Raw genomic sequence first — 16,359 nt, 5'->3', positions numbered from 1 at the left:
AGCACATTCAAAATATAACATCACCTCAGTTACATTCCCATTTTCAATTGGTTACCAACATAAAATATAACATTTACACAACAACACCAATTTTCTATCTGAGTTTGCAGCATTTGTTGTTGCTAACCTGTCCCAGATTTGAAATCACACTCATTATGTTCTGGAGAAAGCAATTCAACTCTCTCTTCTGGTGCAGTTTCTTTCTGCACAATTTTATCAGAAACCTGGCTCAGGGGAGAGGGTAATTCTCCAGCGGTGTCATTAGATTTGAACTACAAGACAAGATTGACCATGGTGCTGGTCAGTCACAACAGAAGAGAGCTCTCTAAACAAGGCACCCAAGCTGGACTCCCCATTCTTGGCTGCAAAAAATCAGGATGGCCATTATTTTCTGCCAAATTTAAGTCAGACTTGCTATCATATCACTTTTACAAAGCCTACTGATTTGCTGGAATGATCAGATTACTTAGCTTATTCAGCACTGTAAAAAGCTTCATATGTACTGTCACTTTAATTAAAAGCACAGCTGAAGGTATTATTTGAAGCATCTTGATCATTTCCTCCCTCCACCTTTTTTGGAAGAAGATGACTTTTTAAAAAAAGTGTGGGGGGGGAATCTTCCCTTGGCTTCAGTTTAACTTAATGAAGTAATGAAATCTCTCTTAAAAAGAAAGTTTCCCCTGCTTTTCATTATCCTTCCTATCACAAGACAAGACCATAATTGATAGCCTTAGGCCGCCCACGCCTCCTCCATTGCTCAGTGAGACCTCTTCAAAGTATTAACATCCTGCTGGGGTAATGGAGAAGAGGTGGGGGGGAAAGAATGTAACCCTCTTTCTATAATGGGTATATAAATGGGGACATTTTGGCAGGTGCAATTTTTAAACTCCTGGCAGCACTCCGACAATGTAATAAATGGCATTGAATGAAGTCCTCACTCTCCTATACAGCCAAGAACGCAGCAAGAGTTCTAAGTTGGAAATGCTACCCTGTGTCTTAGTGTTAGGCCTATAGCACGGGGGTCAAATTCGTAATGTCACGTTGCCATCACATGATGTTTCACAACATATAAATCTAATAAACAAACAAACAAACAACGTTTTTCCCATTTGCAGAGCTGGGGTGGGCGTGGCCTATGCGTGACGCACTTGGCCCATGGGTCGCCAGTTTGACACCCCTGGCCTGTAGGGTAGACCAGACTAAGAATCCAACGTCATCAAAGGCAGGACTTTTATTGTAACAGCTGTCATACAGAATCTTACAAGTGTGAATGTGCTTCTCCTCAGCTCCTTTTATCATCATGTGATCTAGGACTGGGCCTGTCTGAGATGTTTTCTGAAATTAGTTTTTTTTTTAAATGGACTTAAGCCCCACTTATCTGGGCATTGCGTTGGCAGCTACACTTCCTCCTCTCTTTCAAGGCTATTCTTTACTGCTGAAGAACATCAGCAAGTTGCAGGATTTCTGTTACCATGGTTCAAGACTAAATCATAGGCAGCAATGTAGGGAGGTACTGTTGCCTGTTTGAACCGGGCAGTGTTGCTAAGAAAGAAGAAGTGTTTTCACTGCCCAGGCATCGTCTATCCATATGAAAGACACTTAGGGAAGTTCTTAACTGGAGATACCAATGGATAATACTTGAGCTGAATTGGACCATTTCTGGAGTCAGTTATGGGATTCTTGTTCTATTTTTGTTCATGCTGTGATCTTATACAGTGTCCACTATATTAAGCTAATGCATCTTCTTCCATTAAACACATTAGAGCTATTGGTTCCGTGCCACGAAGCTCTAAATTTCCTGGTTTTTTTTTTTTTTTTATTTGCAGGGGCATAAATACTGGTAGTCCTTGATTTACCACCACAATTGACCCTGGAAATTTGGTTGTAATTCATTGTGGTCATTACGTGGATCACCAAGTGACCTGACTCAATTTTACAACCATTTTTATGGCCATAAAGCAAGGGAGCAGTCATTAAATGAATCATATGCTCATTGAGTGAATCAGGTGGTCAGTAGGTAAATAATCCAGCATATCAAATGGGTGCTTTTTGCTGTTTTTCTCCTGGCAAAAAAAAAAATTGCAAAGCCGAGGTGGTGCAGTGGTTAGGGTGCAGTACTGCAGCTCCTTCAGCTGACTGCTAGTTCAGCAGATCAGCGAATCAAATCTCACCAGCTCAAGGTTGACTCAGCCTTCCATCCTTCCGAGGTGGGTAAAATGAGGACCCAGATTGTTAGGGGGCAATATGCTATTTAGTATACTGTCTTTGGTGTAAGCCGCCCAGAGTCCTCGGAGAGTTGGCAGCATAGAAATATGACTAATAAATAAATAAATCCTGGTCACTTGACCATGGGAAACTGCAACCAGGAAGTTGCCAAGTGCCCCAAATGCAACTCTGTGTGTGTGTGTGTGTGTGTGTGTGTGTGTGTGTGTGTGTGTGTGTGTTGTAAGTAATTTTTTAAAAATCGATTGTATTTTGAATGGTTATTAAGCAACCAATTGTTAAGAGAGGACTATCTGTAATGAAACATCCCCAGATCCTCACTTCGTTTATGTCATGCTTGATTAGTTAAGCCTACAATGGATTTGATTTTATACTATTTTTTGCAATGGCAATTTGGCACGAGGCAGACATTATTTCGCTCAATGAGAAACCAGGAACTAATAACGTCCATGATACCGCTTAATAAAGCTTGTTCCCAGGCAAATGAGAGGAACGTCCTCTGGAGTCTAATGTGCCATGAGATGATGCACGCTCTGCCTGTCCTCTGGGAAGAGGTGTGCATGACAGCGATTGTGTTTTTCTTCATCAATTGTTTTTAAATGATGTTTTATTGTTGTTTACCACCCATAATCATCTGGAATCAAATGCCTTATACAATATGTTGATAGATATGGAAGAAGGGAGGGAGGGATGTTTTTTTTTGTCATTTGTGTTATCGATGGGATAATTTCTACATTATGACTTTCAATGGCTCTTCAATAGTTTTCAAGTGGATACTTGCCTCCAGTCCTCCCAGCAATTATTTCATCACTTCTCTTCATGTATCATAATAAATGACCGATTAGCGTTTGCACATTTCAGACTCCCATTAACACCTCATTGACTTGTGCCTAGCAGTGGCTCTGAGGAAGCCACACGTTTATCATGTGTTGGATTACTGCGAAGGAAAACATATCTTGGTTTTCAAATAGCAGAACTATGAATCTCTTAGGAAAGACCACTAGTGAACCGCAACCGTCACAGGCAATGAACGTGGGGAAAACTCCTCCAAAAACCGAGTCTGTTGAGTGGATTCTGGGGCAAGCTTCAGGCACACACTGGCTTCCGTCGTGCTGTGGTTGTGGTTGTTTACCCTGAAGTGTTCTTTGGCTGGGTGGATTGCTACCATAAACTGGCGCTTAAAAGTCTCACTTAGGGCAATGTAGAGGAAAGGATTGAGGCAGCTGTTGGCATAGCCTAAGCTGATGGCAAAATTGTAGGCATAGAAAAAAGCAACAGAAGGTGTGCCTATTCCCAAATGGGCCAGCTGAAGGATATAGAAGGGTGCCCAGCAAATGAAGAAGGCTGAGCAGATGGCAACAGCCATCCGAGTGACCTTCTTGGTACGAGCCTGAAGACTTCTCTGTGGTAAGGGCACAACAGTGGTGGCCATATGCTGGAGCATTTTAAAGTACACCACACATATGATGATCAGTGGAATTGCAAAAGCTAGCATGAACTGGTAGATGGTGAACCAGTAGACATCAGTCTCAGGGTTGGGAAGCAAAAGAGCACAACGGACAGTCCCATCATCCAAAGGCATCAGTCCTGCATACATCCACACAGGGATGATGGTCAGAAATGAGAGGAGCCACACCAGGCTGATAACCAAGGTTGCTACACATGGAGTTCGGACATAAGTAGATCTCAGAGGATAGACCGTGGCCAGGTAACGATCTAAGGTCATGACTGTCAGGATGTTGGTGCTCGTAATCTGGCTGTGGGTGTCCAGGGCGGTGATGATAGTGCACAACGGAGCTCCAAAATACCAGGAACCGTTGCCAAGGAGTTGGTGGATGAGAAAGGGCATGCCCAGCAGGAATAGCAAATCTACAATAGAGAGGTTGAAAATGAAGATGTCAGGCACTGTCTGTTTGCACCGAAGCTTCTTCTTTTTGATGATGGTGTAGATCACAATAAGATTCCCGACTATGCCAAGAAAACAAATGATGCCAAATAAGCTAGGCATGATCACATTGGTGTAGGGAGTTGTCCTTTCCAATCCTGATCAAAGAAACAGAGAGAGCGAAAGGGAAAGGGAGGGAGGGAGAGAGAGAGAGAATAAGAAAAAGAGGGAATAAGATAAGGAAGTTCGAACAATTGTTCACAATAGAATTATTTATTTATTTGTTTGTTTATTGGTTCGGTTTATATGCCGCCCTTTTCCAGAGACTCAGGGCGGCTTACAATGCGTTAAGAAATAGCCTTCATACTTTTGTATATTCCTGCTTAGTAGGGCTTTCGCCCCCCCCCCCCCAAGCGGTGTTCATTTTTATACAAAGTCAGCTTATTGCCCCCACAAACCGGGTCCTCAATTCAAAATTATGTTCAACTAATTCTGAGGGCTACCCAAGAAAAACCACATATAGTACCCATATAATGTGCTTCCTAACAGCAAGGAGGCTTGGAGTCCCCTGTACTAATAGGGACTAATATGTTCCACAAGGAATTTTCCCCGGAACTAATTTGGAGCTAAGATGTCCCATAAAGTGAGGGCTACCACCAAGCATGCTTGTCACCTGGCTTACATCGCATGAATACAGGATCAGTCAAATTCGAATAAGCTGGGGGAAGTGGGGAATGCACAGAAATATTTGAAAGCAGCAGATGTCAGAGCATCTAATCTCAAAGGCTGCACAGGATCAAAGTGATTTCCCTGCCAGGAACTTTCTTGTCCAGATCATTCATTTTCATGAACCTAAAATATGCCCATCTTGAGTAATATTTTGAATATAGAGATCTCTTTTGTAATGTTCAGATGGTTCACAGAAAGCAGGAGATGTCAGGCTCCTGTGTCTGCAGGAGCTTAATGACAAAATGTATATAAACTAGGTGAAGCTTTTCCTGGCATAGAAAACTAAAGATAAAATCATAACTCAGTAGCAGTCCTGCGTTCAGTCCCTAACATCTTTAGTAAAGATGGAAAATTCCAGACTGAATATCCATGCGGGAGGTCTTTCTTGTTGATCAGTATTAAAACCAAGAATTTGTTCACACATTTTATTTATCCATAATTATACTGATGGAATTAAACCAACTGTCTCAATTTACATGATATATTATAATGCCTGGAGAAAGGAATGGTCCAAGGTACTTTCTTGTGTCCTGGCCATTAGTGATCCCTCGACCAAACCACGTGTCAAGGTTGACTGCACTTTCACCTACATTTTTGCTTTGCTTGCAACTTGATAATAACGGGAGTGGTGGTGAATGGAATGCAAGGGTGGGAGAATGGTATCCAAGCATCCATCAGCTTCGAGTGAAACATTGCTGGCATCTCAAGGACACACCGAGCAAATGGCGTGGCTGGTTGTTTCCCATAACAAAATGAACAGAAGTGATTGGTGGATGTATTGGACTGTGGGTGGCCCATAGGGAAAGGGAGGAATTAACTATGCTTGCTTTTGTGTGGGAAACTCAGAGCTGTTTTCGCTTCTTCTGTGTCAATGTGGTTTATTCAGTAAAGTTTTATACTCTTGGTAAAATAATATCCCAGGAGTTTCTTTTTCTAGATTCGCCAACTGGATAGTTGATACCACCTGGTTTTAACCTGCCTCATTCTGGACAAAATTGAACAGAATTAGGTGTGATACTGGAAAAAATGCTACTGCCCTGTACCAATGGGGATGGAAAGATTCCCCTTGTTTCAATTATGGTGCTGATATGTAAACTATTAAATAAGTTATGCAAGACTGCTCATGACGTACATTTTCTGGTTCCTTAGAAGATCTGCATGAAGCAGCACCAGAGATGATTGCCTGGATAACTGAATTGGACATCCAGTTATGAGGCCATGCTGTACCCCTGTAGAGGTTTTATATATAATTACGTGGATTGTGTGTGTATATCAGAAGTGGGTTTCAGCAGATTCTGAGCAGTTCTGGAGAACCGGTAGTGGAAATTTTGAGTAGTTCGGAGAACTGGTAGTAAAAATTCTGACTGACCCCGCCCCCATCTATTCTCTGCCTCCCAAGTCCCAGCTGACCAGGAGGAAATGGAGATTTTACAGTATCCTTCCCCTGGAGTGGAGTGGGAATGGAGATTTTACAGTATCCTTTCTCTGCCACGCCCACCAAGCAATGCCACGCCCACCAAGCCACACCCACAGAACCAGTAATAAAAAAAAATTGAAACGAACCACTGGTGTATATGTTTAGCAGAGTGGTGCGGTGGCCTAGAGGTGGAGCTCTCACCTCACAATCAGGAGGCTGTGAGTTTGGTCCTAGGTAGAGGCAGATATTTCTCTCTCTGGGCACAATGAGAATATCTGCTGAACATAGCTCCGCATTGGTGACAGGAAGGCATCCAGTCATTAAAACCTCTGTGCCAGCTCCATTCAGTTGCCCAGTCTCCACCCGCAAGGAATTATGGGGTCGTTAAATGATGATTATGTGTGTATGTTTACTTCTCATCCATCCTGTTCTCATCATGTTCTAAATAATAACTGGACCCTAAAACAAATAAGGTTGATTTGTAAAGTGCACACTAAGCTAAAATGTGCTTAGTTTCCATTTCAGTGTGCCAAGTGAACACAGCAACTGTAAGCAGCTTCCTATGCTCCTGAGATGGAAAGGTATCATTGCCTAATGAATTGCTCCTCTTCCGAATTATTAAAACCATAAAAACCTGTTTGCTAAGAGGAAACACCGGGAAATCTGTCTTCCTCATGTCAAACAGTAATTTTAAAAGCTCATGTTTTAATCAGTAATTTTAAGAACTAGATCAGAGGAGTTTACTTAGTGGATGATCCAGGGTGATTATTATTATTTTTTTAATAGATGCTTCAAGCAATCTGGATGCAACGATGATATAACACGTCATCCATCCAAATGTAACAGAACAATCCATTTTTCTGTTAGAACATTTTTCCCCGGTCGATCTTACAAAAACAGATGTCTCAGCATAGCTAATTTGTAAGAAGATAAATTACTATCATGTACTGAATTGACAGCATTTCAGTGGCGTCTGAACTAGAATAATTTTTTTCCCAGCTAGTTATTAATTCAAAGGAAATGCCCCTGGGGTGACTGGAGAACTCTGATTAGCTCTCTATAATGCCATGTAAAACTGAAAAGAAACTATCTTTACCCTTTCCTATGGTACCTGTCCAGTATTTCTGTAATCCACCCATAGTCACTTAGACACTGAGAGGGGTGATGATGTCTAAATTTAATAAATAAACAAATTAATAATCAAGTCTACATGATTGCATTCAAGCTACTTTATAAACATGTTCTGTGAGCTGCAATAGAAAATTCACAGATTACAGTTAAGTGGAAAAAGAAATCTGGTCACATTATTATTTTGTGTATGAATGTCTACAGTATTTCTGAAAGCAGAAGGGATGTTGAAAGAAAAACAGGACTCCTAGCAATGTTGTTGTTGCCCATGTACCCATGTAGCCCCCCCCCCCCTAAGGAGGGAGAAGTGTTTACTTCTTTTTCTACTGCCACACATTGTTTGGCATCTCTCTCATCTCCTATGAACACAAAAATGATTTTATCAATTGGAACCATCATCAACTTCAGACACTTTGATAAAATCAAGTGCAAATGTAAGAATGACAAAATACAGACATTTTCTTATAACAGTTGTTTAGCTCTAATCTTTAGACTGAATTCCATTTCGTGCCATTTTTATTTTCTGTGTTTTTACTGTTATATAGAGAAAGATATTCAACAGGTACCATAGGAAAAGGTATAGGACTTGGGGGGAAAAACCTATGGAGCAGAAATCTCACTTTCTTAGGTCAAAGTTTCTTTATGACACTTATTAAGAAATCTTGACTCAGTGACTTTCAGTCATTCACAATTTTAAAGGACATATCAACTCTGTCCCATATTCCTACATGTCTTTCCCCACAACATAGAAGGTCCAATCCAGTTCCATTCAAACACTGAAATAGCTGCCCTACTATATGGAAAGAGAACGGCAGAGGACAAATCTATTTAAATTAAAATGAAACAGAAGACAGAAACTGATGTTCAGCAGTATAGTAATGGATAGTCACTCCTCAACTGTAGCCATCCATATCTAGAATTTTAAGCTAGTTGAACCTGAATCTCATCTTCACAACACTTAGTGTTTTTCTGTCCAAGGATGCATTCTCAGCCATTGGAAAGTGTCTCCCATCCACCCCCAAAAGCTACACTCAATCAAAAATGAACATTGTAGGAGGAATAGAATAGAATAGAATAGAATAGAATAGAATAGAATAGAATAGAATAGAATAGAATAGAATAGAATAGAATAGAATAGAATAGAATAGAATAGAATAACAGAGTTGGAAGGGACCTTGGAGGTCTTCTAGTCCAACTCCCTGCCCAGGCAGGAAACCCTACACCACTTCAGACAAATGGTTATCCAACATCTTAAAAATTTTCAGTGTTGGAGCATTCACAACTTCTGCAGGCAAGTTGTTCCACTTATTAATTGTTCTAACTGTCAGGAAATTTCTCCTTAGTTCTAAATTGCTTCTCTCCTTGATTAATTTCTACCCATTGCTTCTTGTCCTGCCCTCAGGTGCTTTGGAGAATAGTTTGACTCCCTCTTCTTTGTGGCAACTCCTGAGATATTGGAACACTGCTATCATGTCTCCCCTAGTCCTTCTTTTCATTAAACTAGACATACCCAGTTCCTGCAACTGTTCTTCATATGTTTTATCCTTGAGTCCCCTAATCATCTTTGTTGCTCACTAACAAAGAACAGTAACATAATTAGTGTTCTTTGATTTCCTTTCCCTTTTCCAAGGAAATTTCCTATGACTTGAATAACTATATGACAGGCAGAAGGAAATAAGTTTTCTGTTCCATTAGCAGTGGCAGATATCTACCAGTTCCTCTTCTGAAGGCACAGGATCTTTGGATCTGAGGCATTTGGAGTCCAGTCTTAATCAGACTGGGAGCTCATTTCTATGCTCAGAAAGCTTTCATGTGCTTAATTTTATGAGCCAAGTGGACCTGGAACGCACATGAGTCCACTAAGAGAGTTCATCCAATGTAGCTTAATAGAAAAGATAGGGTGCCTCTGATTTGTGCATCTGTGGCTCTCATTCAACAATAAAAGTCAAGAATTATCACAGCCCATCTTTGCCTTCCACAGTGCCATCTGGAATGCAAGCAGAATACTGAGCTCCAGCGCTCGCGTAGATTGGCAGGATATCAATTTTTAACAAAAGGAAGGCATTCAAAAAGTGGTAGGCTTGATTTAGACAAAGAAGAAAAATTATTTTTTTACCCCAATACCATTCAGTGGGACGTGGTGGCTTACTGGTTAAGACGCTGAGCTTGTCGATTGAAAGGTTGGCAGTTCAGCAGTTCGAATCCCTAGTGCTATGTAACGGGGTGAGCTCCCGTTACCTGTCCCAGCTTCTGCCAACCTAGCAGTTTGAAAGCACGTAAAAAATGCAAGTAGAAAAATAGGGACCACCTTTGGTGGGAGGGTAACAGTGTTCTGTGCGCCTTTGGTGTTTAGTCATGCTGGCCACAAGATCACGGAGATGTCTTTGGAAAGCACTGGCTCTTCGGCTTTGAAACGGAGATGAGCACCGCCCCCTAGAGTCGGGAATGACTAGCACATATGTGCGAGGGGAATCTTTACCTTTACCTTTTACCATTTATAGGTAGACATAGTATTATATCTTAGAGCAAAGTATGTAGACTTAACTGTTTGTCCTGATGCCTGTTTTTTTTTACCGCTGAGGTTTAGTAGATGCATATAACTAAACTCCAAACAATTTATTTATAAAATAAAATAAAAATGAAATGAAATGCATGTCATGGGAAGAAAGGTTATTTTAAGTAGCAAGATGAAAATTCTCTTTATCGCTCCCTCTAAATATTTCTCAGTTCTAGTCCTTTTCTGGAGGAGGAGGAGGAGGAGGAAGCAGAGGAGCTGCTAAATTCTTAGTATTCTAACAGAAAACTAAATTGGGTTTACTGCCAAGCTTTCCTGTCAGTTCTTGTCTCTGCTTATTAAACTTGTGAGAATAGGATGCTGAAATAGACTAAAATTCACCAAAGTCCATAATGATGTGTCATGAAAGTGAAAAGTGTTTAAGTGACAAGCATCTTGAATCAATGAAGCTAACTTGGTCATGCCAGGTGAGGACTGGTTTAAAGCAAGATTACTGTGACATCAGCGTTTTAAGGTATATGCTGGAATTGGGTATGTCTAGTTTAATGAAAAGAAGGACTAGGGGTGACATGATAGCAATGTTCCAATATCTCAGGGGCTGCCACAAAGAAGGGGGAGTCAAGCTATTCTCCAAAGCACCTGAGGGCAGGACAAGAAGCAATGGGTGGAAACTAATCAAGGAGAGAAGCAACTTAGAACTAAGGAGAAATTTCCTGACAATTAGAACAATTAATCAGCAGAACAACTTGCCTCCAGAAGTTGTGAATTCTCCAATACTGGAAGTTTTTAAGAAGATATTGGACAATCATTTGTCTGTAATGGTATAGGGTTTCCTGCCTGAACGCGGTTGGACTAGAAGACCTCCAAGATCCCTTCCAACTCTGTTTCTGTTTCCATTTCATTTCATTTTGTTTCGTTTCCATGGCACACAATTATTATATCTCTTCTCCATCCTCAGAAGCTGCCTAATCAGACTTCACTTAGACTTCACCTAACATATACCGGTATATCCTCATAGGGATGGGCGATTTTAGGCCCTGAAGCAAGATGTGATCAATGCCCCCTCCTTTTATGCAGGTCCTGAAGCATCTCTTTGCCACCATTTCCAAATATCAGCAGTATAGTTTGCTGCCATCTTAAGAGAAAAAACATAGAAAGCTGATAAATGATGTGGTCCTCAAATGCAGCCCATCAGAACAGTTCAGCTCTGGCTTCACTCGCCATTATTGTATGCCCCTGTTTGTTTGTTTGTTTGTTTGTTTGTTTGTTTGTTTGTTTGTCAAACACGTAAGATAACAGATATAAGTATAAACATAACTATGAATGCATGAAATGGATACGAATAAAGGGGGACATTAGGACAGGGATGGTAGGCATGTTGGTGCGCTCATGCACGCCCCTCTTAGGAATGGTCAACAGTAGACAGTCTAAGGTTAAAGTTAAGGGGGGTTGAGGATGTAACAACAGAGTCAGGTAGTGCATTCCAGGCATTGACCATTCTGTGGCTGAAGAAATTGTATTTTCTGCAATTGAGTTTGCACCAAGAGCCTTGGTGGCGCAGCAGACTAAAGCACTGTTAAGTAACACCAGCTGCCTGCAATTACTGCAAGTTCAAATCTCATCAGGCTCAAGGTTGACTCACCCTTCCATCCTTTCGAGGTAGGTAAAATGAGGACCCGGTTTGTGGGGGAAATAAGCTGACTTCGTATAAAAAAGAACACTGCTTGTGGGGGGGGGCAAAAGCAGTATATATACTGCTCAAAAAAATAAAGGGAACACAAGCAGAAGACATCGGAGATCTAAATGAATGAAATAGCCTTATTAAGTACTTTGTTCTTTACATACAGTAGTTTATACACTGCTCAAACAACTAAAGGGAACACAACTACTGTATGTAATGAACAAAGTATTTAATAAGTCTATTGCATTCATTCAGATCTCGGATGTCTTCTGCTTGGGTTCCCTTTATTTTTTTGAGCAGTGTACAAAAGTATGAAGGCTATTGCTTAACGCATTGTAAGCCACCCTGAGTCTCCGGAAAAGGGCAGCATATAAATCGAACCAATGAACCAATAATTTACCTTGAATTTGTATCTATTGTGTGCTCGTGTATTATTGCGGTTGAAACTGAAGTAGTCATTGACAGGTAGGACATTGTAGCAGATAATTTTGTGTACTATGCTTAGGTCAGACCGAAGGCGGCATAATTCTAAATTTTCTAATCCCAAAATTTCAAGCCTGGTGGCATAAGGTTCACATAATGTTCACAGGCAGTCCATGCCCTCTCCAAAAATATTCAGTACAATCTCCAGTCCCCCAAAGTTTGTCCAAGCAAATACCATATGAAAAACAAACAAACCACACATTATTTACAATGTTTAAAGGGTACATCTAAAACATCATGGGTGAAAGCAACAAATCTGTGTGTTTTGTTTGGCCTGCCATTTAATGGAGCATTTCGGGAGCTGAGCACGGTGCTTGAGAAATAAGGGCATTTATTTCTCTTGAGATAGTCATGACAGATCAACAATTGTTAGAGCTCGTTAGCATCAGTAGATAGTTAGACTGTTTAGCCTATAATATTCCAGTAGAATGGAAGGACCCACTTTTCTGGTTGGAAGTATTGTTGAGAGCTGCAGTATGGCTGTATGGAAAGTGCCATAAGTAATATTTCTATGAGAAGACGAATAATACATAATCTGTCGTATGGATACCAGAAGAGGAAATAATATGGAACCAAAGCAATTCTCTCATCTAAACTCTTCTCTCACTTTTCACTTGCAATCTTTTCTTAAATTGTTAGGGCTATATTCTTTAACTGATTAGCACTTAAAATGTTCACAGAAAACCAATTGATATCCTCAATATATCCTCAATATATCACCTAGGTTTCTGTTTTTTAAAATATATATATATATATGTATGTATGTATTTTTAATACTAATAAAGTAGCAAGTATCTTTAAAAAAATGTTTGCCCTTTCTTCCTATAATAATAACTGCTATGGCATCTTCTACATTAAACAAATGAGCCAAAAAAAAAAGGCTGTGCTTTTTGTTTTAGAGTTATTATTTTATGAAGACGGATATGTATGGATTTATACCTGGCCATCTTCCTCAGAAGGAAGTCCTATTTTGTGCCTTGGGGTTCATATTCTGATGAATTGGCTTAATGATTACTCAAAAGGTCTACGATTAGCTGTAATTCAAGATCCAGATGTCCCTTTTGTCATGTCACTCTTACCCAAAAGTGGAGCATGTAGGTAGTTCTTCCCTATTCTTTTACAAGAATTACCTGATACAAGTAATTAGTGATTAATTAGAGGTAGCGATCCATCTAGAGGTAGTGCTCAATCTACTAAATGAGGTGATCAATCCAGAAAATGAACCAGAGGTAATAATCAATCCAAACATTTTGTGGATCAGAGTGTACTTTTTAATTGGAGGTGGGGATGAGAACTTCTAGGAGGTGAAAACAGTGCCTGAGTATAACTGGAGCCTGGATAGCTCAGCAGACTAATGCATTGTAATTTAACTCCAGCTGTCTGCAATTAGTAAGTTCGAATCTTGCCAGGCTCAAGGTTGACTCAGCTTTCAATCCTTTCTAAGGTAGGTAAATTGAGGACCCAGTTTGTGGGGGCAATAAGCTGACTTTGTAAAAAATATACAAAAGTATGAAGGCTATTGCTTAACGCATTGTAAGCCGCCCTGAGTCTCCGGAGAAGGGCGGCATATAAATCAATTTTTTTTAAAAAAAAAAAAACAGGCACATCTAGGATGACAGTTTGACTTCCTGATAAACTATTACTAGTGTTTTATGCATTTAGTTATGACATGTGTAATCATTTTATAGTGTAACCACACATTTAAACTTGGGTTTTAATATTACCTCCTCTACTACATGAAAATATTGGGGGGCGGGAGGGATTGTATACTTTGCTGTTATTTGTTTACCTATGGATCAGAAAATGCTAGGAAATTACTTTCTGAACCATTAATGGTCTGTATTACATAGTTCAAATAATTTATTTCAATTTATTTCCAAAGCATTACCTTCTTCTTAAGACAACAATATACATAGGCTATTATTCTTTACTTCTTTATCTGGAAGTAAGTCCTTTGAAATTTTTAGGACTTTAATTTCTAAATTATTATTGAGCTGAACTATTAAATTTATATAAAAAGCAAGCTGGTAAACAGAGTTAATGTTTTAAATAAAAAGAAGACTGAAAACAGTTGCTAAAATGTTCAGAAATTGCTTTGCCAGCTCTTTAAACAAGCTTTTCTCTCCCTCCCTCTCTCTCCCCCCCTCCTCCATCAATTTCCATCCTTTTAGCTTTTTGTAAAGCAAATAACGAGCCTTCCTGCAGAAAACATCAAGCAGCTATCCGAGGGTGCTGTTCATGGGTGTTGGTGCTGAAATGAATCCCTTTACCCAATCTATTGCATTGCTGGAGGGGCGGGGGTGGGGGGAAGGGGGAGAGTGGGGATATTAGATACAAGGTGGCTAGGGCACCCAATGTATATATTCCTAAAAGTCAGCCTCTACAAGTTAAAAAAATATTGTTCTCTTCTTTCTTTCCATGTTTTGGAACTGAACTGTTTCCATTTGTTAAAAGAGCAAGAATTGCAATGAAATGCCAAATTAGAGCAGCAATTGTCAAATCATCAAATTTGGTATTTGCTAAATCTCCCTGAAGGGTTGAATGCTGAGAGTACAGCTGGGAATGCAATATCTTCCAGGAACTAATCCTGTATTTGCATTCTCCGAAAAGTTATCTGCTTAAGTTATCATGCAAACCTCTCCATCCCCAACTTACTTGATTCATTCCTGACAGGGAAGCTGGAGGAATTCCTTAGGAAAGAGACTCTGGTAGCATTCTCTACAGCCATTTCTTTGCCTGCTGTATCTTCCAGTCGGATGGTATGGGTGAAAGACGGCAAACAGAGGAATCCGAAATCAGCCTGCCTTGTCTTAGGCTACAGTGCTCCGCTTGACTGCTAGCATTGTTCTCCTACAGGTGTGATCAAGCAAAGACAAGAGAAGCTCAGCGCAAGGACAAGGATTCCTAAGTGGAGGAACTTAACAGAAGTTCCAGGTGATGCTTGTCAAAGTGGTAATGGAATAACTTGCCTTCTGAGCCCACAGACATTCATGTCACTTCTTTAAATGTCCATAGTCACACCTTCACATGCCCAAAACAGTCTTTCCATCCGCTGATCTGGCTGGAGGCTGCGTAAATCAAGTTTGGAGACGGCTGTGACAAAGCGTGGCAGCAGGCAAAACGCTGTGGGTGGGCTCAGCTCTCTGCGCAGAAGTGGAAGATTGACAGGCTGCATCCAGCAGGAAGGAAGGGGGAACGGCACCGTTAGCCCCTGATCCTTAAGCTCTTCTAAGGTGCAGTCAAAAATTCTGTCTCTGTGTGACAGAGGCTGACATCAAAGAACAGCTGACACCATCTGACACATCATAGGGGCTTGGGGAAAGGAAGGGGGAGGGCAGAGGTGTGGGCAGTGGTCTTGGGCATTGTATCCTGAATGGCAATAGGGCAGAATGGATTTGTGTATTGCTGTAAAAGAGGGATGTTCCTAATTAACCAAGGAGCAATTCAGTGACAGGAGTCAGGAAGCAGTGATGGAAGTTAAGCAACATATTTTATGGTGGAAGCTAGGCTTGAACAGACATTTCTCTCCAGCAGTTACAGACCTCCTGAAGCTTTTCTACTAAGAGGTCAGCAAAGCAATGAAGAGTAAGAAAGAATAAGGGGGGGGGGGGGTTGACAGATGAGAAGTGATGATGTACTATCCAACCTTAAAAAAAAACAAATTATGATATTTTGAGTTAAATCTTTTTTCAGCCCTGAAATCCTTAGGAGATTCATTCTTCTTACTCAGCCACAGTTCCCTTTCTGCATAATAAGTTTAAAATACTGCCCTACCTTACAAAACACTACAGAATTGCTGCTTATAAAATATAAAAAACTTCTGAAAAATGATGTTTTGTTCACCTCATTCTCTGCCACAGATTTGGATGCAGCAAAATAAACTCAGACTTTGGTCTGAATGATTTCACTCTCTCAGTGGTGGTAAGCATTTCTTCTGCTAGCATTTTGTTACCCGGTGTTTACCTGTTGTTCAGTGTTTTACATCTATGCCTCCAAATGTAAACATAATCTAGCTGTCAACATGTACAATTTTACACTGACAAAAGCCACTGTGTCCACCTGCACTTCAAACTAACTTAAATGAAGCCATCACAAGTGTGGGTAAAAAAACATCCATTTTTATTGCTTTGATGCTGATAGTTTCGCTTTGTTTTAACTCTAGGACAGTTAAATAATTATGATTATTGCCTGTCTGCCTGCCTAACCTTTGTCTGAGGTAGTAAAAATATTTTAATAATAAAATAAAAATATTTTAAAAAGAAGAAAGAAAAATTGCGGCAAGCAGCATTAGCATAGTG

The 16,359-nt window shown here is 40.3% G+C and overlaps 1 protein-coding gene across 1 annotated transcript; it reads right to left on the bottom strand.

The window, feature by feature from the left end:
• Positions 1-2,433: 2,433 nt before the first annotated feature.
• LOC117660623 (melanin-concentrating hormone receptor 1-like) lies at positions 2,434-15,147 on the bottom strand. The gene is made up of 2 exons (XM_034408753.3): positions 14,717-15,147; positions 2,434-4,266 (listed from the first exon to the last, which is right to left on the bottom strand). The coding sequence occupies exons 1-2, from the start codon at positions 14,787-14,789 to the stop codon at positions 3,224-3,226; spliced, it is 1,116 nt and encodes a 371-aa protein (XP_034264644.1). The 5' UTR covers positions 14,790-15,147; the 3' UTR covers positions 2,434-3,223.
• Positions 15,148-16,359: the final 1,212 nt, after the last annotated feature.

This window comes from Pantherophis guttatus, chromosome 2 (assembly GCF_059756535.1).
Source record: "Pantherophis guttatus breed Tessera chromosome 2, ASM5975653v1, whole genome shotgun sequence".
Classification (NCBI taxonomy): Eukaryota; Metazoa; Chordata; class Lepidosauria; order Squamata; family Colubridae; genus Pantherophis; species Pantherophis guttatus.
The sequence above is the reverse complement of the archived record's forward strand: the minus strand, read 5'-3'. Positions and strand labels throughout refer to the sequence as shown.